Below are 25,577 nucleotides of genomic sequence, written 5' to 3'. Positions count from 1 at the left end.
CAAACTGTTGCCAATCACGTGCAAAGAACAGCAGCAGAATGCAATATTCTCCAATCATACCGCGTAAATGAATTATAACTGCAATTAATGATATTTAACAGAAAAAAATGCAATGGACTTGCACAAATTATTGTATATTTTCCTTTATTTCTTATATGCTTTCGTCAGGAGTCACTATCAAAGAATTTAAGGCATTAGCACCGTAAACATCATTTTCCGGAGATATTTCAGTAAACTACGGCACCTGTTACAGGCCCAGGCACCAGTATTACTTAAAATCTGCCTGCTTGTAAATGATCTAGCTCACACAATAACCAGATTAATATCTATTTACAATTAAAAAACAAAGGAAACTCGTTTGATACACACATAAACAGTACATTTTATCACCCAAAACATGCTAAAAAGTATTGTATATAAATTCAGTGTTTATAATATACAGAGGTTGCAATCCTGTGATTGGGAATTTTACGTTCTGTCAGTATCACTAGGTGCAGGACATCCCACCACCAGGGGGCGTAGCTGGAAATTCTGGGGCCCTGATAAAATTTCACCTCGAACCCACCCCCCCAGGTCTTTGTATTTGGAACTTGCATATCCCCCCCCCCCCCCCATTTGTGGTTTCCTCCGGTTAATTCAGTTTCCTCCCATGGTGCAAATACGTGCAATTAGTTGAACTGCCTGTAGGGTGTGTGTGTGTTTGTGTGTGAGTGTGTGTGTTTGTGTGTGCCCTGAAATGTACTGGCATCTCATCCATGGTGTAACCTGTCCTCTGCTTCCTGGAATAGACTCCAGGCTCACAATGTTCCTGCACTGGACAAGCAGTAGAGAAGAGGATTTCAGAAGTAGCCCAACACCCAGTGACGTCTACGGTCACAAAAATAACGTGGAACTGATGCAACTGCTTATTCTTTACAGCATGTCTGAACTGAGTTCCATCTATTTTATCATACGTTATCTGCTTCTATATTTTCCTACTAAAATCATTTCTCTTGTTTCTAAAAAACAATTTCAGTAATCATATTACCCACCAGAATGTTGCCTATCACTTGAGCTGCTGATTGGCCCATTCCCGTATAAGCTGATTGGCTATGGCCGAACTGGGCGGGACCCAAAATACATTAGCTTCCCCTTTGATGTCGCGCTGCGGTCTATTCCTCTGCAGGGCCTCCTGGACTTCCTGCAGAGTGAACCAACGTGCATCCTCAAGCTCCGTCCCGCTGAGATTTATCTGTCGGGGAAAAAAGTAAACCAACCCGTTAACAGTTAGTATACCTGACATTTATTATCCACCAAGTAGCTACAAGGGGATGGACTGGCATGCCGTCCAGGGTGGATGCCCTATGCTGCCTGGGATAGGCTCACACAATTCATGGTTGGGAGACTGATGGATTAATAACTATATAAAATCTAAATTTAACACTGGTAGGCTGTTGCCACAGAGGGGTAAAATAAAAAGCAAGTGGGGTGGGAAATGACCCCACACACATACATGAATTCATGTCCAGACAAACAGCTGGTAAGTCCTTCTAACCTGTGAGCTTCCTTGGCTGACAGTGGCATGGCAGGCCACCATGAGTGAGCTCTGAGGGAAGGGCCAGTGCTGCGAGCTGGAATACTGCGCCGACTCCACCTCCAGGCCCACCTCCTCAGCCACCTCCCGCCGCAGCGTCTCCAGCACCGTCTCGCCTGTCAGGGCGATCGCAGCCGAGTCAAAGCGCGCAGGTCACAGTACAAAGGAGGCAGAACACTTCCTGCTGGTAACAGCCCTCGGTAACGCACGCAGTGGCTGTGCCACCGACGCAAGGACATTACAAGCTACTCCGTGAAATGCACTGCAATATTAATACCCCGAGACACAGTGCGCTTTAGGATTGCTGGGCGCAGTGGTGTGCGTTGGCCTACCCATGTCACAGAACCCTGCCAGTGCACTGTACATGCCCCGCGGGAAGGCAGGCTGCCGGGCCAAGAGACACCTCTCCCCGTCAGATACTAAAACTATCACCACAGGCGCCATCTGCAGGAGGAAGGCATCAATTACAAGTGTAAGTATCTAAAACACAGATACAGGATCAGTGAAGTACAACATATTTTTGTTGTTTTATATTATAATATATATATATATAATATATACAGTTCCAGAAAAAAATTAAGAACCACTCTATATTTTTTTATATCTGCATTTTTAAATCTCAAATTACTCCTGGTTCTGCAGGCACACTGCGAGGCAGGCTGCTTCCAGGCTCCAACTTCCAGTTCCTAAGACAGCACTGCACAAGAACAAGGTGAAGCAGGAAACACTGGCGATGGCCAAGAATCAGCCAGGAAGAGGGCAGAAGCAGCTTTCTAACGCCAAGAGATGACCGTCAACTTATCTGGCAGTGCCTCATAAATCGGAGGATGACCTCAAGTGACCTTCACAAAGAATGGGAGACATTAAGTGCTATGATGTGCATTGCTAGGGCAGGTTCATAACAGGCTCCTAGAGGCAGGACTGAAGGCCCATAAAGCGATGAAGAAGCTCTTCATCAGTGAGATGCAGGGAAGAGCCAGGATGGAGTTTCTTACAGAGGCACATACCCATGAATTGAGAAATGAGCAAAACTGCCATTTTGCTGTATAAATACCATTCTATCTTTGTAGTAACGGAAAATATTAGGGATCTGGAGTCATGCTGGTCACAAATGGAGATAAGCCCACGTTCACTATTATTTACCATTCCCTGCTCACTCACCTGAGGATAATATGTAATTCCGCTGCTGTGACACACTCGCTGGCTACCAGCCTGGTTCCGCTGGGTGGGTTTTCCAGTGGCACTGCAGTAGCTGTGGGTCTGATGCCAGCGAAGCAGGGCCTGTCCCTTCAAACAAGACGGGCACTGGGTCAGTCAGACACTTACAGTGCATATTACCTACGCGTTCTTAGCAAAAAGACAAAATGGACGTCATACATGATAAATGAACGAGAGAGAGGACTTCGTTTGAGCCTTGTGCAAGTGCATTAGTCAGAGGCAGAACTGGCACACGCAGTACCCTGGTCACAAGTGGGACCTCTGAACTCCTCAGGAGGAAAAAGGCTTTCCTCAGGTCTGTGAAGACGCCCTGGCAGAGCTCCTCCACAGCACTCTGCTCTAACTCCGCTGTAACACAGACGGTTCCTCATCAAATAGTGAGAAGACAACAGAAAATTCTAGAAAAGTTATTACATTTGGTTTACTGCTGTCAAATCATTTTAGCTACGATCAGCGATGTTGCTAGACATAAAGCTCTACGGGGGCACTGGCCCCCCACCCCCCATTACCAATATGACTTTTTTAAAACTGAACATGAGATTTTACTGGAATGCAGCACGTAAATACTGGGCACGTGCCCCAGTAAACAGGGTACAGCGAGGCCCATAGATACAGTCCTGAATACTGAGGAAAAAGTCTGGACATTGATAGTAAGGTGAAACTTTAGGTTACATGCTAGGAAACAGAAGAAAATTACTTTTAAAAACTGTTTATGCTTTTGTCATATAAAAATGCTATTTACTTTTGTTGTGACATCTCATCCAATCATTAGTTAACACTCCCCAGCTGTTTTGTGAATTTGTATTATTTCAAAAACATTTTTTCATCTATTATTATCTACTGTTTTAAGCAATTGTAACTTTAAACCGTTTAGAAGACGTTCAGATCTATAAAAGTTTGTCACTCTTACCGACATCGAGGCAAAACTGCGCGACGAGGCTGTCCGAACAACCAATCAGGATGGAGCTGTTTATGACCTGTGCGTCCTTCCCAAGTTTCTCCAGCATCCCATTTACAACTGAAAAAGTAATAAAACCCTGCAGTCCTTCCATAGTACTGCAGAGCTGCTATTTCTAAATCAGTCTCAAGGCTCAAAAGATCTACAAAGCTGTTTATTTAACGCAAAAAAGTGTATAAGTATGTCGATATTCAACAAGTGAAAACGTGACTTGGGTGCAAGACCAACTGTCACTGCTGTGCATCTTATTTAATTTATTATTGCAAAAAGTGTGACCAGTGTTTCTAGAAAATACCTGGGACCTGGAAGACGGGCAGCTTGTACCCTCCCCTCTCTGTTCTCTGCAGCAGGGGGGTCAGTTTGTGGTAGAGCAACACAGTACCAGACTGCAGTGCCCGGCGACACAATTCATCATCCTCCTTCAGATTCATTAAGTACCTGGATCGACAAGCGGAAGAGATCAAAGACTGAATGTGGGTCTGTTACCCCCGGTGCTTTAAAAAATTCATCGTCCCAGGATTTGTTCAAAAGGACGGATTATTTATTGCATTTTCACGTTCACCTTCAGTATAACAATCAACAGTGATACACATTGATGAAAGAAAGATTTGGTCATTTTATGGACTGAAAACATCTATTCAATGTCAGGGACCTCATTCTGGACACGTAGCTCGAGCAGCGACGCCAGCCAAGCGGCTGGATTTTAATGGGCAGCGTGCGGATCCAGAGCATTTTACTTTAATTCGTAGAAAGAAAGAGAGCGGCGACCTGAAAGACACAATAGCAAGACAGATGGCAAAGTGTGACTCATGTGTGCAGTGGTTCAAGCAAATTAATTAATAAACATTGCTTGCCATCCTTTGTATTTTTACTGCTTTTGCATTATTCAAAGATCAGTCATAGGTCGTGAGCGGTAGAGATCCCCTACTTTAGAATTACTCTAAAAATGTTAATCAGCTACGTTCTAACTGAGCGACTTCCAGTGTACTGCTTTCTTTAACAACACCCTATTTATTCGTAAAGAAATTCAACATTTTTTTCACGATCACATTAATCGACATAAAGTAACCGATTTCACCAATTACTCGGAAACCGCCAATTACACTCAATTAAGAAAAACTTCTCCGTAAAGTTCTCCCTAAAATATCGGCAGTCGCACCGCCTCCCTAAAAACAAAATCAAATGTATGCTCTTTCATAGTTTCTATATAGATTTATAACTGCCACACTGTTTTCTGATTTGCATCACGACCCTTTCGACACAGGTACCGAAATAAAATCCTGCCGGATTAATTTGAACAGATACCTACTGCAGCTACTTTAATTTTCGTCATCAAAACGGGACCCGCAGTGGATCCGCTGTGTACACAGGAACTGTTAGCACTGCGCATGCGCACAGCGATCTCTCTTGGAGAGGTGGGGTGCAGCTGTGCAAACGGCGTGTTTTTTCAGCTGTTACAACACCCTGGTATCAATTTGGTGGTATTCAGGCCTTTCACTCCTTCGGGGTTTTACTGTATTTATTTCAACTAACAGTAATTTCAATGTGTTATTTACGCAATCACAATCCTCTATGAATAAAATACTGTGCATGTCACAATTCGTATTTGCAAGTCCGTATATTACCTTACCTTTACATCTTGTATTTTCTTACCTGTGTCATAAAATGTTATTGCCTGAATTGCTGACAAAATGTTTGCACTTTCAACGCGAAGAAATATGGGTCATCCTGGGTAGATTTTGCCCTACAATGTGCTGGGCCCGTCTGAATCTGCCAGAGTGTCCGGTCCCTCCGAGGCTCCTGACACTAGGAAAGCCTATAAAAAGTCCCACTGGAAATCGGTTCAGTTACTTAACTGGCATTATAATAACCAAACCTGTATGAGTAATTAACCAATACATCATTCTTACATTCCAACATGTGTTATTAGAAAGGCGAAATAAGTAATTGCAATGTTTTTAGTTTGTGAATATGTCACATTCCTTTGTACTGCATTTCTAAGCACATCGTAAATGAGATCTATAGAGGGGGAAAATTCAGTCTCAAACATTGTAAATCTAGTCTACGTTTGCAATTTCTTTAAATATATCGACATTTCAAATAAAATTTAATTTCTGTCCTAGCCAGTAATCTTTCCCAGTTAAAGACTGGTCACAAATATCCCAGGCACATGACGTTTCTGTAATTAGGAATTAATTGCTTTAGACAGAATAAGCAGTTTGAATTATTTTTTTAATAATTCAAAATTTCCGTGAATAAAATCAGTTACACAAGTTGATATCTACAAAGAGTATTATTTGTACAATGTGATTTAAAATTACCTCAGAAATACTTTACTTTGCCTGCTATGTTGACTGCTGATTTATCGTTGTTCAGATTTAAATCCTGATGGTACGCGTCTGTCAAAGGCTAATTTCACTTTGAATTTCCACTTTACCACAGATAATAGATTCTTTCGGGAGATCAGACTAAAAAAAACCTGGCTTCACTTTTGCAAAGTAATTGTTTAATGCAACTTTTAAATGAAAAAGTACAGGGCAATCATTTGGTAAATAAAAATGGGAAAGAGATGAGGTTTGAGCAAAGAAAGAATAGTGGTCCGTCTAACAATCTCCTCTTCTCAGATGTTGCAATAATTATTAAGCATCAGTCATAAACGTCCGATATCATTTAGTTTTGATGCGTGCTCCCCATCAGCCCGTGATTCCCAAACCCAGCAGTGTGTGACCTCCTGCACGTAACTGTGCTGCACTCGGCCACCAGATGGCGACAGGAAGGCCGAGGAGACGCCGAGGGGAGACAGATATAAAAAGCAGGACCAGCCGTGCGGTCGGGATTATCGGAGCCCGGCGTCAGGGACTGGGGAGTCGTCGAGCCTGCGAAGCCGGAGCGGGGAAATAGGCGGTGGATGAGGGCACGAAGGGAAAGAAATCAGAGATACTGCGATCACTGTCATTTTTGGAGCTGCAGGGTGAGGTGTTGTTACTTTTGAGTTTATAGGAATTGCTTGTAATGTTAGCAATTGTAATAGCCTGTAGCTCTCTACGGGGGAAGTCTAGAAATTTCTTCTATCCGAAGTAGCTGCATCCTGATTGGTGATGCCCTGCTCTTTTTCTCCGGTGCGATCTCCTATCGAACCGTGTTTCAGTAACGTCCTGCATGACCCAGCATTTAATCGTGGTATTTGGAAGTGATATTATAGTAAAAAGCGGTGTGTATGTCTGACGCCCTTCGGGCGGCGAAAATGGGGAGCAAGTCGGCTGCCGCAGTCCCTTGAAATTTATTCTCCACCCTTGCGTGGTGGGAAAAAAATAAAATCTAATCGTGCAGTCAAACAGGAAGCGACAGTGCTAACCTGCGTTTTAAATATACAGTATTAGCTTGTGCTGTGATGGCTGTATTTTTAGAATAGTCTCAGAATAGCTGCGAATGTGTTGAGCAATATGGGGGCCACTTGGTCACAAATATTATAATGCAGCACGTAGATAAATTAGTTCTGCATGTCGTGGTCATTTTACTCCGTTGCTTTGACCACCGCTGGTGTCGCGGCGCGTGCATGCTGAACTTTTAAAGTTACCAGCGATACAAGGTACAGGCCAATGGAGAATGAACTGCCCATAAGGATACTAAATAACCAGATAGTGAAAATGAATTAAATGAGTTTAATAACTGACTTCGGGGGAGGCGAAGTGCGGTACAGTCACATGCACACGTGCATTCTTGCGCACAGTTGTGTGCATACACGTGCATGCTTGTACACTTGTGCACAGTATTGTGCATGCACATGCACATGTTTGTGCAGGTATTTGCGGTTTTGTACATGCGTTTACGAATTGCTGCGAGAATGAGCTGTTGGGTGGGGGGGGGGTTTCCAATTCTGGTCCATTTGGCGGCCGCATGGATAAGGGAGCCTGCTATGGCTGCTGCTGGGACTGGGGGGCAGGATATTTTACTCCCATTCCGGAACTGTGGGGGGAGGGGCGCGGACGTGGCAGTCTTCTCCGTTTTCTGAATGAACAGAATCGGCGGCATAGACACCTTTGCTGTTTGTAACATAAAAAATTTGTCGTCAGTCAGTCAAGTTTCCCAGTGCTCAGTTGTCACCTGCCGTGTGCTTTATCTTGTGCCCGGTTTGCCTCTGAAAAGATGATTTTTGGAAACAGCTGGTTACCTCCCCTTGGAGTTATCCCGAAGTTTCTCAGACGATAAAGAAAAGTGTAATATGTTGTCGATGAAAGATTATGGGTTATTGCCAATTGCGGAAATGTACTGCTCAGCAGTGGCCAGCCTAAGCTTTCAGTTTATCATTTTGTCATGGTGAATTTAACTTAATATTTGTCATTAAAAAATTTTTTCCAGCTTACCACAACCTTACTTATCTACAGATTTCAATGTTTGAGAGACAAGTGTCTTAAGAGGCATTACTTCTGGTTTTCTGCCCCCTGGCCCCTCGAGACCAACAGTCCCACCTCTGTTGGAGATAGGGAACCAGGAGGACTGAGATTGTTGACTGGATGGTCAGTCCCAGGATGAGGTGAAGCAGAAGGCATCTCCACAGAGGACTGATGGATGTAAGGCCTAGACCTAAACTATTTAACCTGAAGGGGCGAGAACCAGGGTCTAACCCTGGGTTGGGCATTGGAATCAGGGGTATTTCTCTATGCATACTTGGCCATACTTGTGTTCTCTCATACCCTTTTCACGTCGTCTTCCTTGGCTGAAGAACAGTTCCAGTACTATGAATAGAAGTACAGAGGACAGTAAAAATCCCCAGAGACCAATCCCACAATTCCCTGCCCCGCAAGTTTGTTGTTGGAAGGGAAGTTAGCAAGACCGGTCTTGCCAAGATCACAAGTACAGTCTTTGCCTTTTTGGTGGTGAGGAACACCCCACGAATACTCTGAGCAGAAACCGGTCAGCCAGGAGCCCCGGGGCAGAGTGCTGGTCAACAAGAACCAAACAAGTCAACCAAACCACCCAGACGGTGCTTTCTGGCTGCTGACAAACACAAAGAAAAAACCTGCCCCATAACCCCCATTAAACAGATCTCTGCCTGAGTCACCTGAGCCCCATGCACAAAATCAACAACGATGGCTGAGAAGAGCTGCTGTAGGCTCTGCTGGAAACCAGGCCAGAGCATGTTCAAACTCCCTAGTTAGTAAACCAGGGGCAGGTGTAACATCACTCAGTTTACATGCACACTAAGAAAATTTAATTGCTATGACGTTTAAAGTGCGTGTAAATAAGTTTGACTCAAATTGTACTATATTGAATTATCGGACACCCAGATAATGCGATACGGGGTCAATTTGCTCCTGCATGCACGTTCAGTCGGACTCAAACAGACCTAGGCGCCCTGATTATGCTCCACGCACCTTTTCGCTGTCATGGTGTTTTGTACAAAATTGCACAAAACACTTTATTTCTTGTCATGCTCTCCTGATCTTGTAGTATCTTCCTTTGACCAGATCGCCATTAAAACTTGTCACTTCATTCGCACACGCATTCCTTATTATACATTTTATTTTGTTAGGTCTGCGATGTAACAGGTCAGCTTTTCAGTTCACAAGCTGAAAGGAGCCATACCGTCACCTTTTGTAGCGGAGTCAGTCATACCCCGGTCAACAAACTGATTCCCTTCCCATGCATATATACTGCGAGAAAGGACCGTAGTCTGAATAAATGGTGTAGTCCAGCTATAACCGTAGCTTGGCTGCGGCATGTAAGCGTCCTCTGGGACCTGGGTTCGAGTCTCCGCCTGGGTCACATGTGTGCAGAGTTTGCTAATTACTTAGTAATTGGAGTTACTACATTGCCCGTAGGTGTGCATGCGTGAGTGATATTTGCTGTTTGATGAGCATTAATGCGGTGGGTTGTGTGTCCATAGTGAGCCTGGGCCAGGTCAGGCAGGATGGTAAGTGTCAGTCACAGTCACTGGATCACTTAACTTGAGACTGTTTTGGTGCCAGAATAGGACACAACAGGGATCATGGAACTGATGTAAAGAAAAACTGTTTTGACCCAGAACTGTTTGGTAAAGCTGCTTTGTAAATGATCCGTAGAGAGACAGGAGAGAGAGCGATGCCAGCCTCACCTGATAAAATTGAGGTTCGTATTGTGGGGACCTACAAAATGTCTTCACTAGCTAAGAAGTAACAGGCTTCACAACACTGCGGGACATTTGGCCACTCTCTCTTTTTTTCTTGTTTTTCTTTTGCTCGCTGGGAGAAGCATGGAGCCCTTATCCAGTGAAATGAGCACTTCAAACGGAGTGTGTTTCATAGCCAAGCTCACTGCAGATTAGTGGATGGTCGAAGGAAATGAGATCTTTTGGGGAAGAGGTGTTAATTAGCTCTTAGGCTGTGCTGCTGCGGTACTGCTGGCCTTGAGCGAATGCGTGATGGTGTGAGATGGGGCTGACTCGGGTGGGGTTTCTCTTTTTGCCTCCATCATCTCCCCCCCCCCCCCCCCCGACCTTGACACGTCTGCTGCAGATCTGCAGACCCTTTCATGCCTGTGCAAACTCCACCTGATATTTATAGAATTCTCCATGTTTCATTTCTTCACTCGAATGGCCTGTAGACCACACAGTGCATTACTCATTGTCTGCTGTTTTGTTACATAATACTATTCCTGTTTAACGTAATGGTGCATTCATGTAGGTCTTAAAAGGGTTTTCCATAATGTAAATTGTAAATTAATGGGGGTAGCACAAGTCTTTGCCTCCAGAGGAACTGAGAACAGTGCAGTTTGAACATACTCCTGTGTTCTAGTGATAATATTGCTATACAGCAATAGGGTGAAGCAAATACTCCTTGAGGGACAAAGTTTATTTAGAGGAATACAGATACAAAAGGATTGTGGAATTGAGCTGCTGTGGTCATGCATTTAGCTCACGGTAGTGTTACACAAAAATGTTCTGAGAGCAGAACCAAACTGATTGGTTATCTCTCTCAACCAATCAGACTGTAGAGGAGGTGGATCCAAGCAACTACAGGATGTGGGACCAACCAATCAGGTGTCTTGGTGCCACCTTCTCCAGTTGCTTGGGCCCACCTCCTCTACAATGTAAATTAATTATCTCCATGAACCAATCGTTTTTCGTTCTGCCCTCAACATTTATGTGTAACACTCCCATGAGCAGCAATTTTAAGGTTAAGTACCACGCCAGCTGTCTTTTTGCAGGGGCAGGGGAAGGGATGCACAACTTGTTTACCCCTGCCATTTCTTGGCACCTTTTTCCCAGCAGGGGGCGTATGCCTTGTTGCAGAGAACCATTCCACGCTTATTGGTTGCTAGTCACATGCTGCTGGTACTCCCTGTGGCCAGCTGTGGAGCAGCCACACTTAATATTAGCCTGCGTAGTGCTGATCGCCCCCCCTCGTGGTGCGCACCGGATTCCTAGTGATCTCTTGCGACCCCAGAGCTAATTTTCACAATTCACAGATGGCTAACTCCATGTCCCCCCTCCTCCCCCACAACCAAGTTTTCTGCATTCCCTAAATACCTGTGCTTGTCTGGGAAAATGAAAACAATGTAACTTTTCTTTGTTCCTGGAGTTTTGGTCTTTCCACTGACTTTGAATAGCACAAATAATATGCAAAACCGGAGGACAGTCCCCTCCTTGAGAACAGTGTCAGTCCACAACGCTCGGTCGCCAAACCGTGGCCATGATGGGGACCCATGACCAGGATGGAGAGCTCCACTGTAATGACAGTTTAACAAGGGTATTGTTAAACATCCATTATTTGACCTACACAGTTTGCTTCAATATTGCATCTGGAAAATTCAATACCGTGTACTGATGCAGCTGGCAAACTCCAAATCACAGCCTGCTTGCTCCAGTAATGCGAATAATCTCGGTGCCATGAATACCGCTTATTAAATGCCATGTGATTGGCTGGCGTGCCTGTTGTAGCAGACAGGAAGCCGGCCCCTCTACCCTATGGCAGCTCTCGTTCTGCCGGCAAAGCAAAATCAGCTTGTGTTCGCTCTCAGTGAGACACGGGCTCGAGTGCCAAACGCAGGAATCCTGTCTGACTTGGATTCACTTTTTTAAAATGCTTTCTTGGCTGCATAACCGGTGTCTACGACAGCATGATGGATCAGGAGCAAATTCCCAAAACATTGTCTGTGCCTTGCCAAGGAATTCCGAGTGTGTTTGCCTACGATTTTGTCGGATGCCTGTCTTCTGGAACGCTCCAGTTATTTGACACCCATTCCACAAACAAACCGCTGCCATTTTGTCCCATGTAACAAAACTACTTTAGTGGGGCAGTAGGATTCATAATCTGGGTAACTGTTTAAACTCTACACCGATTTTGAGGAAAAAGAACCTTATGAGGATATTTAAATAAATGACACCTTATTGATCCTCTTAGAGAAACCCTGTTTTCACCTACCCCATCTTGCTCTCTGTGATACGCAGACACATACAGAGGTGAGAGTAAGCTTGGCGGCCACCAGCAGCAGCACCCACCGAGCTGGGGGTTAAGGGCCTCGTTCAAGGTGTGTGTGTGTGTCTGTGTGTCTGTGTGTGTGTGTGTGTCAATGGCAATAAGGAATCTGTAGATAAAGAGCTCCGCTCTCCAGTAAATAATTTAGAAGGCAAGGTCATCTGCTGGTTGTCTTCGAGGGCTGGAGTCCTGCAGCCTTCTGGAGTGGTTTTAATCAGAACCCTGCTTCAGCACCTTCAATGTGGTTTGAGGGAATCTTGAGAGCCGAGGTGGGAAAGTTCGGGTCAAAAAAAAAAAGTACAAATCCAGAAGACCAAGATTTTGTTTCAGCTAACCAACTGAGTGCTTTGTGATTGTGATATTTTATATTCAACGGGTTTCTTGAAACAAAATCTTGGTCTGGATTTTTACTTTCTGGACCTGAACTTTCCGCCTCTGCTTGTGAGTAATAGTCTCGGCAAGATAACTAGGGGTTCGAGGCTTGGTGGTGCCCGGCACATGCCCCTCAGGTCATAGCTGTGTAACCCTGGGTTGGCTACTGGTCATGTGTGTGCTTTCCTCTGGTAGTGTCAGTGCTGAGACAGTAGGACTGAACAGTCGGACTGTGACAGTATTTGGCGGAAGATTAGGGGGCAGCCAGCAGGCAGGGAAAGGGGCTGAACATGGGCAGGGAGGAGAGAGACCATACAAAGGGCCCCTGCGTCAGAGTTCTCTCCTACGTGGTTTTACCGTATTTGGCCGTGTGCCGGTGTCTCGCTACCAGGTCTGGCTCAGTGTCTGCGCTGTGACTGAAACAGACACCTGATGTTTAAATTGAAGCAGATGTGTATCCTGTATATCTGCGCTGATCAGCTTCTAGTTTCTCGGGGTGAGAATGGGGGGGTCCAGGTGACACTAATAACCCTAAATATGGAGGGGCAGCAGGTTTCTCCAGGCAGAGTCATTTGGTAGCCTGCTGCGCTAGAGCTTCGTAACAGCAGAGGACAGGCTGAGGATGAGGTTTGCCACCTACCAATGCGCCCCCTTCAGTGCTGAAGTGGAATTTACTAGCTTCAATGAGACGGATGGCTTCATTTTATGTGGGATGCTCACCGTTGAGTCTCAGATTATAAGAGCTCGTCTTCCATTGACATGAGTCGACTTTCTTAGGATCAGGGGCAGTGAAGTTGCCCTCACACTCATCTCATGCTTTGACAGGCATTCGCACCTTTAGCACTAGCTTTACTCGATACGACGTAACCCTGACCCCCTTCTTGTCCGTAGCAGCTGGTCGCGTTGACTGATGCTTTTGACGTGATTACATGGCCAGCCCAGCCCTCGAGCAGTTTCGCAAGACTGTATTAGACGTGCTCAGGGTAAAACAGTAACTTCCACTTCTCCAATCTGCCAGGCAGTCAGGGGTGAACCTTCGCTTTGAGAATGAAGGCGCCATTCTGCCATCTCTTGGTGCTCAGCTGCCTGCTGCACACGTCCTTCGCTGGCGATTTCTTCACGTCAATCGGTAAGCGAGCAGAGAGAGGGAGAGTACGGACACCATCTATTCCTGTCTCTCCCCCCCCCCCCCCCCCCGAAGTGTCACGCTTTGTCACTTTTTGTTTTTGTAGACATGCTTCCTCATTCTTATACAGTCATCAGGCTGAAGACTCTCAGGATACACTAACCATGGTCCATAAATTGCTGACATAGCAGATTTTGGCCCAACTCAGCACTTGGGTGAGGAGGGGGGTCAATGAAGTCCACATTTTTACCATATGACCCAGCACATTTTTTCACAGAACACACATTTTTACACAGTCGCTTTACTGAGGAAATACTTATAACGTATGTAATACTGCATACTAGCAAAACTTCCTTTGTCCTCCCTCAAATCCCAGTCTAATTACCAGCCTTCCTAACTGGTGCCCACAACAGCTGCGCCGAATGCCGACTCTGATCTTCCCCCCTCTTAGGTCACATGACTGATCTGCTCTACACAGAGAAGGACCTGGTCGCCGCCTTGAAGGATTACATTCTGGCAGAGGAGAGCAAACTCAAGCAGGTCAAACGGTGAGGGTCTACGCAGGTGTCATACTCCCAGACTCACAAACACCTACTTTCACATGCTCTACCAAAGTGATTGTTGCTGTCCATTGACTGCATCTTATGAGCACCAAACACAGCTTCCACAGTTGATAATTCATTAAGCTATCTACGTTTTACAGTGGCGTTTAAAGACTTGCAAAATCTAATGTTGCGTATGTGTCTAGGTGGGCAGAAAAGCTTGACACCTTGATAGCCACTGCCACCCAGGACCCTGAGGGCTTCCTGGGCCATCCCGTCAATGCCTTCAAGCTGATGAAGAGACTCAACACAGAGTGGGGCGAGCTGGAGAACCTGGTGCTTAGGGACATGTCAGATGGTGAGAATGGCTTCACTGCCCATCCAACTGATACGAGGCACCAAACGCTGTTTATCTGGCTCCTCTTGTTTCTTTGTCTAGCTGTGAGACTTCCAAAGGCTTCCATTAACCATGCTAATGTGCTACTTTATTTTCCTTGTCTTTGTACTTGTTCACAGCCTTGGCTAGTTAAGAATACTGGCTTAAGTCTAACATGATCTTCTTGTCCTAGAGGGGTTTTGGATTAACTACCCTGGTTTACAGTGTTGGTTGGAACGTCTGTCATGGCCGTGGGCTATAAGCAAACACCCTTCGTTCTCCAGGGTTTATTTCCAACCTGACCATCCAGCGGCAGTACTTCCCCAGTGATGAGGACGAGATAGGAGCAGCCAAGGCCTTGTTGAGGTTACAAGACACCTACCAGCTGGAAACGGAGACTATATCCCGAGGGAACCTGCCTGGTGAGAGGGCCCTAGAAATGAATATGAAGGCCAGGCGGTGGAGTGTGGGCTTGCCGCTTGAAGGGATGCATGGGACTTTCAGTGTCTTCTACCCCCACATCTCCACTCACGCTGTCCATTCTGCAGGTGTGAAACGCAAGGCCACCCTCTCAGTGGAAGACTGCTTCGACCTGGGCAAGGTTGCTTACTCAGAAGCAGACTACTACCACACTGAACTGTGGATGCTACAGGCCCTGAAGCAGCTGGACCAGGGGGAGGAGTCTCCTATCGACAAGGTCTCGGTGCTGGACTACCTCAGCTACTCAGTATACCAGCAGGGGGACCTTGAGAAAGCCTTGGAGCTCACCAAGAGGCTTCTGGAGCTGGGTAAGGCCATCTAACCAAGCTGGGTGCCTTGAACTCTTGCAGGAAAAGGCAGAAGAGCCATGGTTGACTCATTAAGGAGAAGTACAGTGGGCTGGAAGCACTCTAGTCAGACACACCTTTGACCCCTTTCATTAGATAAAAAATTTCATGCCTAGTACTTTTATTATTACACCATTGGAACAAAATTGGTGGCAGGATGACGCACAGCCTAAAAAAGCTTGTGGTCTGGAATGTATGTGGTTGTTATCCTCCCTTTTGTCTGGCCTTGCCCCTAAAGATCAAGAGCACCAGCGAGCCAATGGCAACCTAAAGTACTTTGAATACCAGTTGACGAAGCAACGGAAGGCTGAGGCGGAGTCGGGAGGGAAGAGGAACAGCAGCGGCCGGGTAAAGAGGAGGCAGGCAGCAGATCACCTGCCAGAGAGACACAAGTACGAGGAGCTGTGCCGGGGAGAAGGAATCAAGCTGGTGAGATGGGCTACTTTTGGAAAAGGTCAACAGAAACAAATGAATATTAATAACGTGACACTTAAGCAGAGCTCCAGAAAACTAAAGTCCAAACCACTCAACTGGTTGGTTGAAACAAAATCCTGGTTTGGAGTTTTACTTTCTGGACCTGAAATGTCCAGCTCTGCACTGTAAATAGTCATAAAGACTACGGAGTCTCTATGACTACATAAATGACTGGGCCTAAAGGACTTTGCATTCCAAGTGCACACATGATCCTGCTCCCGTCAACTCCTGGTGATCCATAGTCTGCGGTGTTCAAGGCAATGTTGGCCCAGATCCTGGAATCCTCTGGCAAGAACCTGCCTTAGTTGCCTGGGCCAGCCCGGAGCAGTTCTATGCACTTGTGTGCACTGGTAGTGGTCTACTGCTTCTATCGACGGCCAGGGGAACATGGCTGCCTGCTAATCCGCATATCGCCTTCCCCCCTCCACCCCCCATCGTCCCTCCCCACCACCCACAGACGCCTCGCAGGCAAAGCCGCTTATTCTGCCGCTATTTCGACAACAGCCAGCACCCGTGGTACCTGCTGGGCCCCGTCAAGCAGGAGGACGAATGGGACCGCCCACGCATCGTCCGCTACCACGACATCATCTCCGACGGCGAGATCGAGAAGGTCAAGGAGCTGGCCAAGCCCAGGGTGAGTTTGGGTCTGGGGAAAGTCTCCACGCGTTCCTGGATCGTACAGAGCGGTTAGCTGTCTAATCGCTTATGTCCTTTGTAGATTTAGCTCCAGTTTGATTTTAAAACGGTTTACTTGGCTTAGAGCAAAACTCCAAGAAAAATCTACTTTTCCATTGGACACCAAGTTATGTATGGAAACTACAAAAATAGATTGAGTTAATTCCTACACATGGTTATAGGGTTGGTGTATGTTGGTGTACCTGTGTATGTTGGGTACCACTTTACGATAAGGCTCCCTTTTGCCACTTGTAAATGGTAGTGACTCATTAATAAAAATAAAACTGTTATTAACAGACAATTTTAAACAAGTTATAATTTACAAAACGTTACAATCTTATTAATAGATTTTATAAACCATTCATAAACCCTTTATATGGGTACCCTTATTGTTTGTCGTTTGTAGTTTTGGTATCAGAATGACGTGGACAAGTTCCCAAACATTATGCCATAATTTCTGAGCATGTGTTTGGTCTACAGTTTGAAAGCACATTCTGTGATACACTTTGATATTTATGGTGCTTCGGAAACCAGTGGGAGGAGATCAGCAGATTTAATTTTCTCAGAGGAAATACCAGGTTAGGCTCGGAAAGAGGAAACGCATTTGTTTCAATCATAGGTCCAAGGGTTGACATGAAAGGATTTTCTGCAGGTACAAATAAACGTAGCATTTCATGTGGCCAACTGGACAAAATACTCTGTCCCCCTGTCTTGCTCGCCTGGACATTGCACATTCAGCATGAGAAAATGGCCGGCTAGATGGAGGGGTATTTTATTTAGGGTGATCAGATAATCCATGTCAGGGAGGACAATTTGAGCTACTTTAGGTTTTACAAACTGCTTCCTGTGCTCGGCTAAATAGTTCAGTTCTTCTTGTGCTTCGACTGATTTGTTTTCTTGATTTAAAGACTCATCCAGCTGTTCTCCATTAATATTAATGACGTGTGCAATTTATAGGAGACTGACCAATCAGCACACAGCAAGAAGTTGGTGCGTAAGTGAAATCCAGGTCCTGTTAATTGGAATGGTAGTTTATAAATCCTGTCCTGGATCGAAGTCTCAGATGGATTATCTGGTCACCCTAATGTTTATGCAATTTTTATCACTCATCTGCATTAAGTCAAAACCAGGTTTGGAAGTTCTGTAAATTTTGATTTTATCAATTTGAGTGGATCTTTGGGTCAGATTCGCCTTGGGTGTCCAAGGATTTGGCAGTGACGCTTAATTGAATTTAGTTGGGTGAAACAAGACTCTTGACCTTTAAGAATCATGGCACTTAAGAGGGGATCAACATTAAGAACCATTTACAAAAATAAGACTTGGCTGGCAGTATTGTAGGAGGTCGGCCGCTTGCATGACCTTGAAGTTAAAGACATCATATAGTGCAGTGTGGAGTTTTGACAGTGGGGCTCATATCACCTTCAGATGGTTTGGTACTGTGGTGATTAAGGTTTACTGTTGGAGGTCAAGGTCGTAGTTGGGGGGGGTCATGTTGGGTCCCTTGAAGGAGGTTGAGGTGAGGTTTCCGCAGCCTTGGTGTGAGTGCTGTGTAACCCCCTCTCCTCTCGGCCGGTTGGCTTCACAGCTACGTCGGGCCACCATCTCCAACCCCATCACTGGTGTGCTCGAGACCGCCTCCTACAGGATCAGCAAGAGGTAAGGCTCACAGGTGCAGGGGGCAGGCTCGCTATAGGCCCCACACAGCCTGCTTCCTAACCCACCCCAGCACCATACTGACCTCTCTTCCACAGGATCTTGGGACAGAACTGTCCAGCATGAGCACCCAACAGTTTCCTGGTACACTTAAAGGCCAAAGAGGGCCCCCCCGAGGCCATCTCCTTCCGCAAAACACTTTTAGGGTCCTCGCTGGTCAAGGGAGAATTTTACAATGAGTGTTGACCAAAATGATATATTTTTGGTTTTGGTGTAACATCCATAAAAATTGAAGACCAAACGTATCCTGCAGTGCAATAAAAACGGTGCCGTTTTAACAGACTCCAGCAGAAACTGCCGGCAAATATAAGGCTGTTTGCTTGCTCATGCTAAGGATTAGCAGTGCTGTGTTGAGTGCTAAGATGGAAGAATAGGTACTTTCCCCAAAATGACCACGTTTAATGTCTTTGGCCCGACAATAGCGGTGATGTAACTTAGTTTGGCGAAGGGGGATTGGCGACATTCCTGGGCCGACGCTGTCTAGGCTGACGCCTCTTGTTGCAAAAGGGTCGAGATACGGCCTAGGATCCCCCTCACCCCCCTCATGCCAGTGACGCCCTGTCTCTCTCTCTCTCTGTCTTTCTGCCGTGGGAGGTAGCTAAGGCGCGCCACCGTGCATGATCCCCAAACTGGGAAACTCACCACGGCCCAGTACAGAGTCTCCAAGAGGTAAGGGGTCAAAGGTCAAAGGTGGGCTTCACTCACTCTCCACCCTCTGCCCCTTGGACACTGGTTATGGCCCCAAGTGGTCATAACCAGTTCTTGATCTTTCTACCCCTCTCGACCAACCGTTCTATGGGCATTACAGCAGCAGCAAGGCTTAACCACACTGCAGCCTCTCTCCAGCCATGCTGACCTCCAGCCCGCTTAGAGCTTAAGCAGCTCTGCTAAAGAAACCATGGAAAACAAGGTCTCCTTCCGAGTACTCTAACCTCGCTCAACAGCAACCCCCATGACAATGTGGTCCTACCACAATGCACACCGTCAATATGCTTATAGCATCACAGTCTGACAAAACTGGTACAAATGGACTAGAATCGTTTCTTAAAGCTGTGATTAGAATAAAATCTATCTTACAATGTATCCTTCACAAGAATAAGTCTCTCCTAGCTAATATCCGTTAGCATGTTACCCTAGTCCCACTGTCAGCTTATCCACTTGCAACTATAGTGAATCTTCTCCATCTCTCGCTCCTTGTTTGTTTCTATTCAAAATGGAATGCCCAATTAAAATACTTCTCATTAGTCTGCCCCCCCCCCCAGGTTATGAGATGTGTGCCGCCAGCCGCCCACTTCTTGTCCAACTGTGAGCTGCAGGTTTCTTCAAATGATGCAACATTTGTCATGAAGAGCGTGATTCTTCTTCCTACGCCCATCGACCTTTAGGTTCCAAGACTTGTGGGGGGGGGGGGATTTTCTCATCCATCCATCCATCTATTGTCTCGGGGGGTCCGGAGCCTATTCCGAAAGCAATGGGCACGAGGCAGGGAACAACCCAGGATGGGGGGCCAGCCCATCGCAGGGCACACTCACACACCATTCACTCACACATGCACTCCTACGGGCAATTTTGTAACTCCAATCAGCCTCAGCATGTTTTTGGACTGTGGGGGGAAACCGGAGTACCCGGAGGAAACCGGGGATTTTTCCCCTATGTAAAATTTGCAGAAGCTGAAGAGAGAGCATGTTTGTCTGTCAATCAGAATGTGCTGTCATGCAGTGATGCTTCTCCTAGGGATCCTCTGTCTCTAATCGCACAGCTCCCCCTGGAGGTAAAACTCACACATGTCAAATCAGAAAGTCAGAAAAAATGTTTCAGAAAATCAAACACCACAGTCACGTTTTAAGAAAGTGAAGAAAGACAGAATATTTTTTTGTTATTCTGATAATTACTATAATGTATTACTGGGCGGGTATTAAAGATTTCTGGTTCTGGAGCAAACATGCAGCCCTTGGAACATTCTAGAACAGAGCTGATTATGACCCTCTATATTGATTAACTACCCTATGACGGGCTCACAGATTTAAAAAAAACTCCATCAGCACCCACACTCCAGCCTGCATCCATCGCGGTAAGATTTGTCAACTGTGTGTGTGTGCACTCCTCTCTCTTTGGAGTGTGAGTGTAGTAGGTCCTCCACTCCACAAGGAGGGGTGTTCAAGGCCTGATATAACTTTGCCGACGGAAGATAGAGAATCACTTTTACCTAAAAGATTCCGAGCAGAGAACAGCCTCCACAGGTGGAGGAGTACACCTACACTGAGACCTGTCCACCTCCTCATGGTGTAAGATTAGTGGTGTCACAAAACATACATTTCTCCTTCGAAGTGAACCTTCTGTTTACTGTGAGACCAACTGTTAAGAAAGTAGTGTGGTTTACTTAATACAACAACCAGAAATACATGGCATGTATATGAAAGATGACAAAATACTATAAATGTTTACGACACCGCCACTTTCATTATAAAGTTATACTTTAGATAAATTCCCTTTGGAGCTGAATGACAGACCAGAATTTCCTTACAAGAGGGTTAGACGACAGATGGCTGGAGACGATCATTAGCCCACCTGCCATTTCCTGCCCCCTCTCTGTGGCAACAAGCACACTGTCATTTATATGGCCAAAGGTATCGCCCTATTGGCCCTGAATGAACTTCCACCAGAGAGGTGGAGACACGAGGTCGTTCCTGGGCCATACGAGCCTCACGCAGAAGCGGCCTGCTTCAACCAGAGATCAACCCGCCCAAAACCGACTGGAGATTCTGCGGGGCCACAACCTTAATTCCTCCTCTACTTTCTACTAACCGCTTCATATTCAAGACATGCTCTTACTAACCAGGCTGACTGCTTGATGACAACTGTTGTGTTTTATTATTATTTTTTTATGGTACTTTCACCGTTTTCACATCACGTGTAACTTAATTTGTGTGCTTGGTTCTCTAGGATGGATATGAACATTCATGACAACGTTGAATGCGAACAGGACAGCAATAAAGTGCTAAATTAGCTCATGTAGCACGTGCTTGAAGAGGGGGCAAAAGTGCTTTGTACCTTTGATCTGTCCGTATACTAATAAGTTGATGCTATCATCATTATTTTCTTGTGCTAATTGAATAAGGAATCTTATCATTTCAATCCCCATGTCCCTCTTTTTGGTTAAAGGAATGCATTGCACTGACAACGAGCGATAAACCATTTTCATCTTGTGACATTTGCCTCTAATAGCATTGAAGCATTTCTGGGAGGATGATTACATCCAAAGATGCCCCCAGAGCACTCAAACATTTTTCACTAAAATAATGCAAATGGCCATATTTACATATGAACCTTTGGCCACCATCTGGTTATGCGGAGGTTGGGGGTGGCAGTGACTTCCGGGGACCTTATACAGTATGCAGATGAGTGCTTCTCTGCCAGTTGGTGCCCAGTTCTGTTCCATCTGCTGCATGCTGATCAGTGATGGGATAAATTAGCAGCCCTGTGCTTATGCAGGGGGTGAGAGGACAGCAAAATGACCCATTATTAAAAATGAACAAAAGTAATGTCAGTTTAGATCAATTATATAATCTTTCACTTTCAAATGTATAAGCAATGCTATAGATTTAGAGTTGTATAAGCATTTTTTTAAGATAGAGCTTAAAACTACTTATCAATACACATCATAGCATTATGTTTAAAATATAATACAAAAATTAGTGTTCGAGTGCCCTTCATGTAGATGATGGGAGATGGGTATCTCTAGAGTTGAGGGTGGACCTTGAGTATAAGTTTGTACAGGAAGTAGCTTGTGGTCTGTCCAGGTGAGAGGGCGCGTGCTTGCTTTCATGTCATTCGTCTTTGTGTCGTGTTGCCCCAGTGCTTGGCTGGCTGCGTATGAGCACCCCGTGGTGGATAAGATCAACCAGCGCATCGAGGATCTAACCGGCCTGGACGTCAAGACAGCGGAGGAGCTCCAGGTGACGTCCCGCGTCGGCCTTCGGGGTCTGGGGGACAGACTGCTGAGCATCATGGGAAGCTGACGTCAGGCATCCTCTGTCGTTAAGCATGGCGGTGCTCTGTCGGGTGCCAGCTTTTCGGACTTCCCGTGCCTCTTATCCCTGGGCACCCTCGTACTGAAGCAGCTTGCACATGCCTGGCATCCCGGAGCAGTTCCCGTCAAGCCTCTCATTCAAATATACAACTAAGCATCATGCTGACATCATCGCATCCTGTCTTCCCCTCCCACCAGGTGGCGAACTACGGAGTGGGGGGGCAGTACGAGCCACACTTCGATTTCGGACGGGTGAGTGAAGCCGTGCTCAGGTCTCTGGCCGCTAAACGTGACACGTTGGCGTGTGATCGTCGCTAGCGGGGTGACACCTTGTATGAATATCACTGGGGGGGGGGGGGGGGAGGTAGCCATGGAAACAGGCACCAGACAAGTAGTTGGGTGGCTCTGACGTTCTCTGTTACCTGACCCCCCCCGCAGAAAGATGAACCAGATGCCTTCAAAGAGCTGGGCACCGGGAACCGGATCGCGACCTGGCTCTTTTATGTGAGTGTCCCGTGTGTGTGTGCCAGGGATCTCAGGCTCCACACCCCATCTTGTCTCCACCCTTCTGCCCTTATTTAACCCTCCCTGCTCTTTCCCTCACTCCTGTTCAGCAGGTTTATCAGACTAGAATCTGTTTAAGTCACATTTGTTTGGCATGCAATTGTTTGGCTTACGCTTTTATTAAAAAATGACAGGGCCTCAGAGGAGAGAGGATCGTCAGCTGGCCTCCAGTAGACAGGGGTTATATTGCATTTGGTATTTCAGCTTTGTTTAGTGGTTTTAATCTTGCACTGTGAGAACAAAGTACCGGCAGAGACATTTCCCTCTAATCCTGAGGGATCTACCCTGGGCACAGAAGCCTAAGCCAGTGAGTCACCCCGTCACACAGTGCGCTTTTCAGCCATACATCAAATGCATTCCGTGATTTTATTTATCGCAGATGAGCGACGTGGAGGCAGGGGGCGCCACAGTGTTTCCGGAAGTGGGCGCTGCAGTGTGGCCCAAAAAGGTACAGCTTTACAGCGGGATAACACTGCCGTATGCGCGCTTGCACTGGCTTTGGAGTGAACCTCGCACTGTCCACTGCAGGGCACTGCCGTCTTCTGGTACAACCTGTTCGCCAGCGGGGAGGGGGACTACAGCACACGGCATGCCGCCTGCCCCGTCCTGGTGGGCAGTAAGTGGGGTGAGTCCAGCGGCTTCTCGTCGGCTCCTCATTGGCCATTTTCTAACCTCGTGCGCGGCTCATTCTCACAATCTCCGAATTAAAAGAAAACAAGTTACAATGAACTACAGTGCCTGTTGTTTTGTGTAGAATAATAAAAATGATGTAATCATGCTCTGCTGCAGGGCTGTGGTAGCAAGAAATAAATTTTGGGAGTAGATTTTGCTGACGGGGGGTCATGGGGGGTGTCTGTCTTGGTCAATTTCATCGACTGGGGGGGGCAGAAACAGAATTCGAGGGGGGTTTAAACTTGTGATTTTAGTTACTGCCTGAGTAGTTTTACTATGTGGCTACGTGCCATAACAGTTTTAAGGAAGTGAAACACAAAACGAGATAAAATGTAAATGATTTCACTTTATTGCATGTAACCCATAAGAGACCATGAACTTGTATAATACAATATGTGTCGTTTAGTCAGTTTTGCCCTGGGTTTGATAAAATACTTCTATTACAAAACCAAGTGGTAATATTACAAAACTGGGACTTCCCCAGAGGCAAAATCGACAGAACATGAAGTGTAATTTGAGTCTGTCTAAAAACTCATTTTAAAAGTGAGAGAATAATGATATTTCGAGTTGGTGAGAATGCCCCGCCCACTAAATAGCCCTGCAACCAGGAACTGAAGGCCCCCCCCCCTTTCGCCCTGCCCCATCTTCCTCTACAGTGTCTAACAAGTGGATCCACGAGCGAGGTCAGGAGTTCAGGCGACCATGTGGCCTCGATGAGGCAGACTGACACCACACGCCCCTGGGACCCCTTTGCCCTCAACCGTACAGATATCGAGCTGTGAAGTGCAAATTTCTGCCAGCACACCTCTGCGCACCCCTCGCAGGTCTGTGACGCACCTCCGTTCCTAAATCGCGCTGCGGGGGTGGTTTTCACGCCTGCCATCTGTGTTGACGTCTGTTCCTCATCATGCCCGAGCTCCGCGGCACTGACCTGCAAGCTCCAGCTCACCAACATTCAGCACCGGACTCTATTGGCATTACTCATGGGCTCTTCCCAGAATCCCCTGCTTTACTCCAGTTCTCTTCTAATCACTCCAAGTCCACTCCCATGGATGGGTAGGATTCTCTCTTCCCATCCCCTCCCACCATAACTTTGTGCAGCATTTGTTTTGGTGACTGATGTTACTGGAGCTTGAAGCCAATTGGCTGTAGAGAAGCTGCTAGAAGGTCAGGCTTACTGACAACAATTATGATGCATGGTTGCTATGACTAAGTGCTGTGTCAGGTTATCTTCTGGATCTTTCTGGATTAGCCCCCAAACTGTTAATCCTGTGTATCCCCACCCTTGTACTACTGGCTAATACTTTCTCACTGTGTCCTTTCACTCCGGGGAAGGCCTGCCACGTAGGAAAATGCTGACAATTTTAAAGCCACATTTACCAGAACACCCCTGCGTGATCGCTTCCTGTGGCCCAGGCCAGAAAATAACCCAATGAACACTCAAGGCTGTTTCTCATTGGCCAACCGGATTTTGAGTTGGGAGGCCTTTCGGGGGATGGCTCACCACTTTGGGTGTGAGATCTCAAAACTTTGGAGAATATTATACCAGGGAAGAGCCAAAAGTACGACTGGGTGTTTTAATGAATGACTCCTCCACATATCCTGCATTCACTCCAATCCTATGGTACTTCTATGGAGAAAAGAAGGCATTTACCTCCTCTGAGAGGTAATCCTGTAAAAAGGTGTGGGGATGTTTTGTATGAGTGAAACAAATATTTTCTACAGAAATAAATTTTATGTCACTGATGCCTCGGCTGATCATTTTTCCTCAGTCTAACATTTTTTGGCACATTCAGTTTAAGATCGTCATCGCATTGTCCGTGTCAGTATCGCTTCATATGATCTGACAGTGAAACCATTGAGATCTCAAAGTTGTACTCAAAGTCACAAGCTTAAGTTGTGACTATCGACGTGCCGTCAAGATGGCCGACGGCAGGATTCGTTTGGATTGTTAACCTGACAGTTCGGAAGACTGATGGAGAAGACAGTTGACCCGATGAT

The 25,577-nt window shown here is 46.2% G+C and overlaps 2 protein-coding genes across 9 annotated transcripts; one reads left to right on the top strand and one right to left on the bottom strand.

The window, feature by feature from the left end:
• Window positions 1-127: 127 nt before the first annotated feature.
• nudt13 (nudix (nucleoside diphosphate linked moiety X)-type motif 13) lies at window positions 128-5,128 on the bottom strand. 5 transcript variants are annotated; one of them, XM_048987947.1, is made up of 9 exons: window positions 5,059-5,127; window positions 4,402-4,517; window positions 4,045-4,187; window positions 3,702-3,809; window positions 3,033-3,139; window positions 2,735-2,860; window positions 1,906-2,017; window positions 1,535-1,689; window positions 128-1,231 (listed from the first exon to the last, which is right to left on the bottom strand). In XM_048987947.1, the coding sequence occupies exons 2-9, from the start codon at window positions 4,479-4,481 to the stop codon at window positions 1,046-1,048; spliced, it is 1,017 nt and encodes a 338-aa protein (XP_048843904.1). In that variant the 5' UTR covers window positions 4,482-4,517; window positions 5,059-5,127; the 3' UTR covers window positions 128-1,045. The 5 variants fall into 5 exon arrangements, with proteins under 5 accessions (XP_048843904.1, XP_048843907.1, XP_048843906.1 ...); XM_048987950.1 differs by having other exon boundaries at window positions 128-813; window positions 1,032-1,231; window positions 4,402-5,109; XM_048987949.1 differs by lacking the exon at window positions 5,059-5,127 and adding an exon at window positions 5,018-5,036.
• A 1,417-nt stretch (window positions 5,129-6,545) lies between these two features.
• Window positions 6,546-25,322, top strand: p4ha1a (prolyl 4-hydroxylase, alpha polypeptide I a). 4 transcript variants are annotated; one of them, XM_048987613.1, is made up of 16 exons: window positions 6,546-6,720; window positions 13,596-13,706; window positions 14,155-14,251; window positions 14,452-14,603; window positions 14,906-15,043; window positions 15,170-15,409; window positions 15,687-15,877; window positions 16,380-16,556; window positions 18,183-18,253; window positions 18,914-18,979; window positions 22,167-22,266; window positions 22,539-22,592; window positions 22,779-22,844; window positions 23,284-23,352; window positions 23,433-23,529; window positions 24,233-25,322. In XM_048987613.1, exons 2-16 carry the CDS (start codon window positions 13,625-13,627, stop codon window positions 24,301-24,303), a joined length of 1,671 nt encoding a protein of 556 aa, XP_048843570.1. In that variant the 5' UTR covers window positions 6,546-6,720; window positions 13,596-13,624; the 3' UTR covers window positions 24,304-25,322. The 4 variants fall into 4 exon arrangements, with proteins under 4 accessions (XP_048843570.1, XP_048843568.1, XP_048843569.1 ...); XM_048987611.1 differs by lacking the exon at window positions 18,183-18,253 and having other exon boundaries at window positions 18,909-18,979; XM_048987612.1 differs by lacking the exon at window positions 18,914-18,979 and having other exon boundaries at window positions 6,547-6,720; window positions 13,600-13,706.
• Window positions 25,323-25,577: the final 255 nt, after the last annotated feature.

Source organism: Brienomyrus brachyistius, chromosome 20 (assembly GCF_023856365.1).
Source record: "Brienomyrus brachyistius isolate T26 chromosome 20, BBRACH_0.4, whole genome shotgun sequence".
Taxonomy (NCBI): domain Eukaryota; kingdom Metazoa; phylum Chordata; class Actinopteri; order Osteoglossiformes; family Mormyridae; genus Brienomyrus; species Brienomyrus brachyistius.
Note: the sequence above shows the minus strand (reverse complement) of the source record. Positions and strands in the feature narration are given on the sequence as shown.

Bases quoted from the DNA above. Each gene is read 5' to 3' on its own strand.
- p4ha1a (XM_048987613.1), top strand. From the start codon at position 13,625: ATGAAGGCGCCATTCTGCCATCTCTTGGTGCTCAGCTGCCTGCTGCAC. The intron at 14,252-14,451 runs GTGAGGGTCTAC...GTATGTGTCTAG, and splicing joins AAACTCAAGCAGGTCAAACG to GTGGGCAGAAAAGCTTGACA. The intron at 15,410-15,686 runs GTAAGGCCATCT...TTGCCCCTAAAG, and splicing joins CAAGAGGCTTCTGGAGCTGG to ATCAAGAGCACCAGCGAGCC.
- nudt13 (XM_048987947.1), bottom strand. From the start codon at position 4,481: ATGCTCTGGATCCGCACGCTGCCCATTAAAATCCAGCCGCTTGGCTGG. The intron at 3,140-3,701 runs GTAAGAGTGACA...TCTGTGTTACAG, and splicing joins GCAGTTTTGCCTCGATGTCG to CGGAGTTAGAGCAGAGTGCT. The intron at 2,018-2,734 runs GTGAGTGAGCAG...TTCCTCCTGCAG, and splicing joins GAATTACATATTATCCTCAG to ATGGCGCCTGTGGTGATAGT.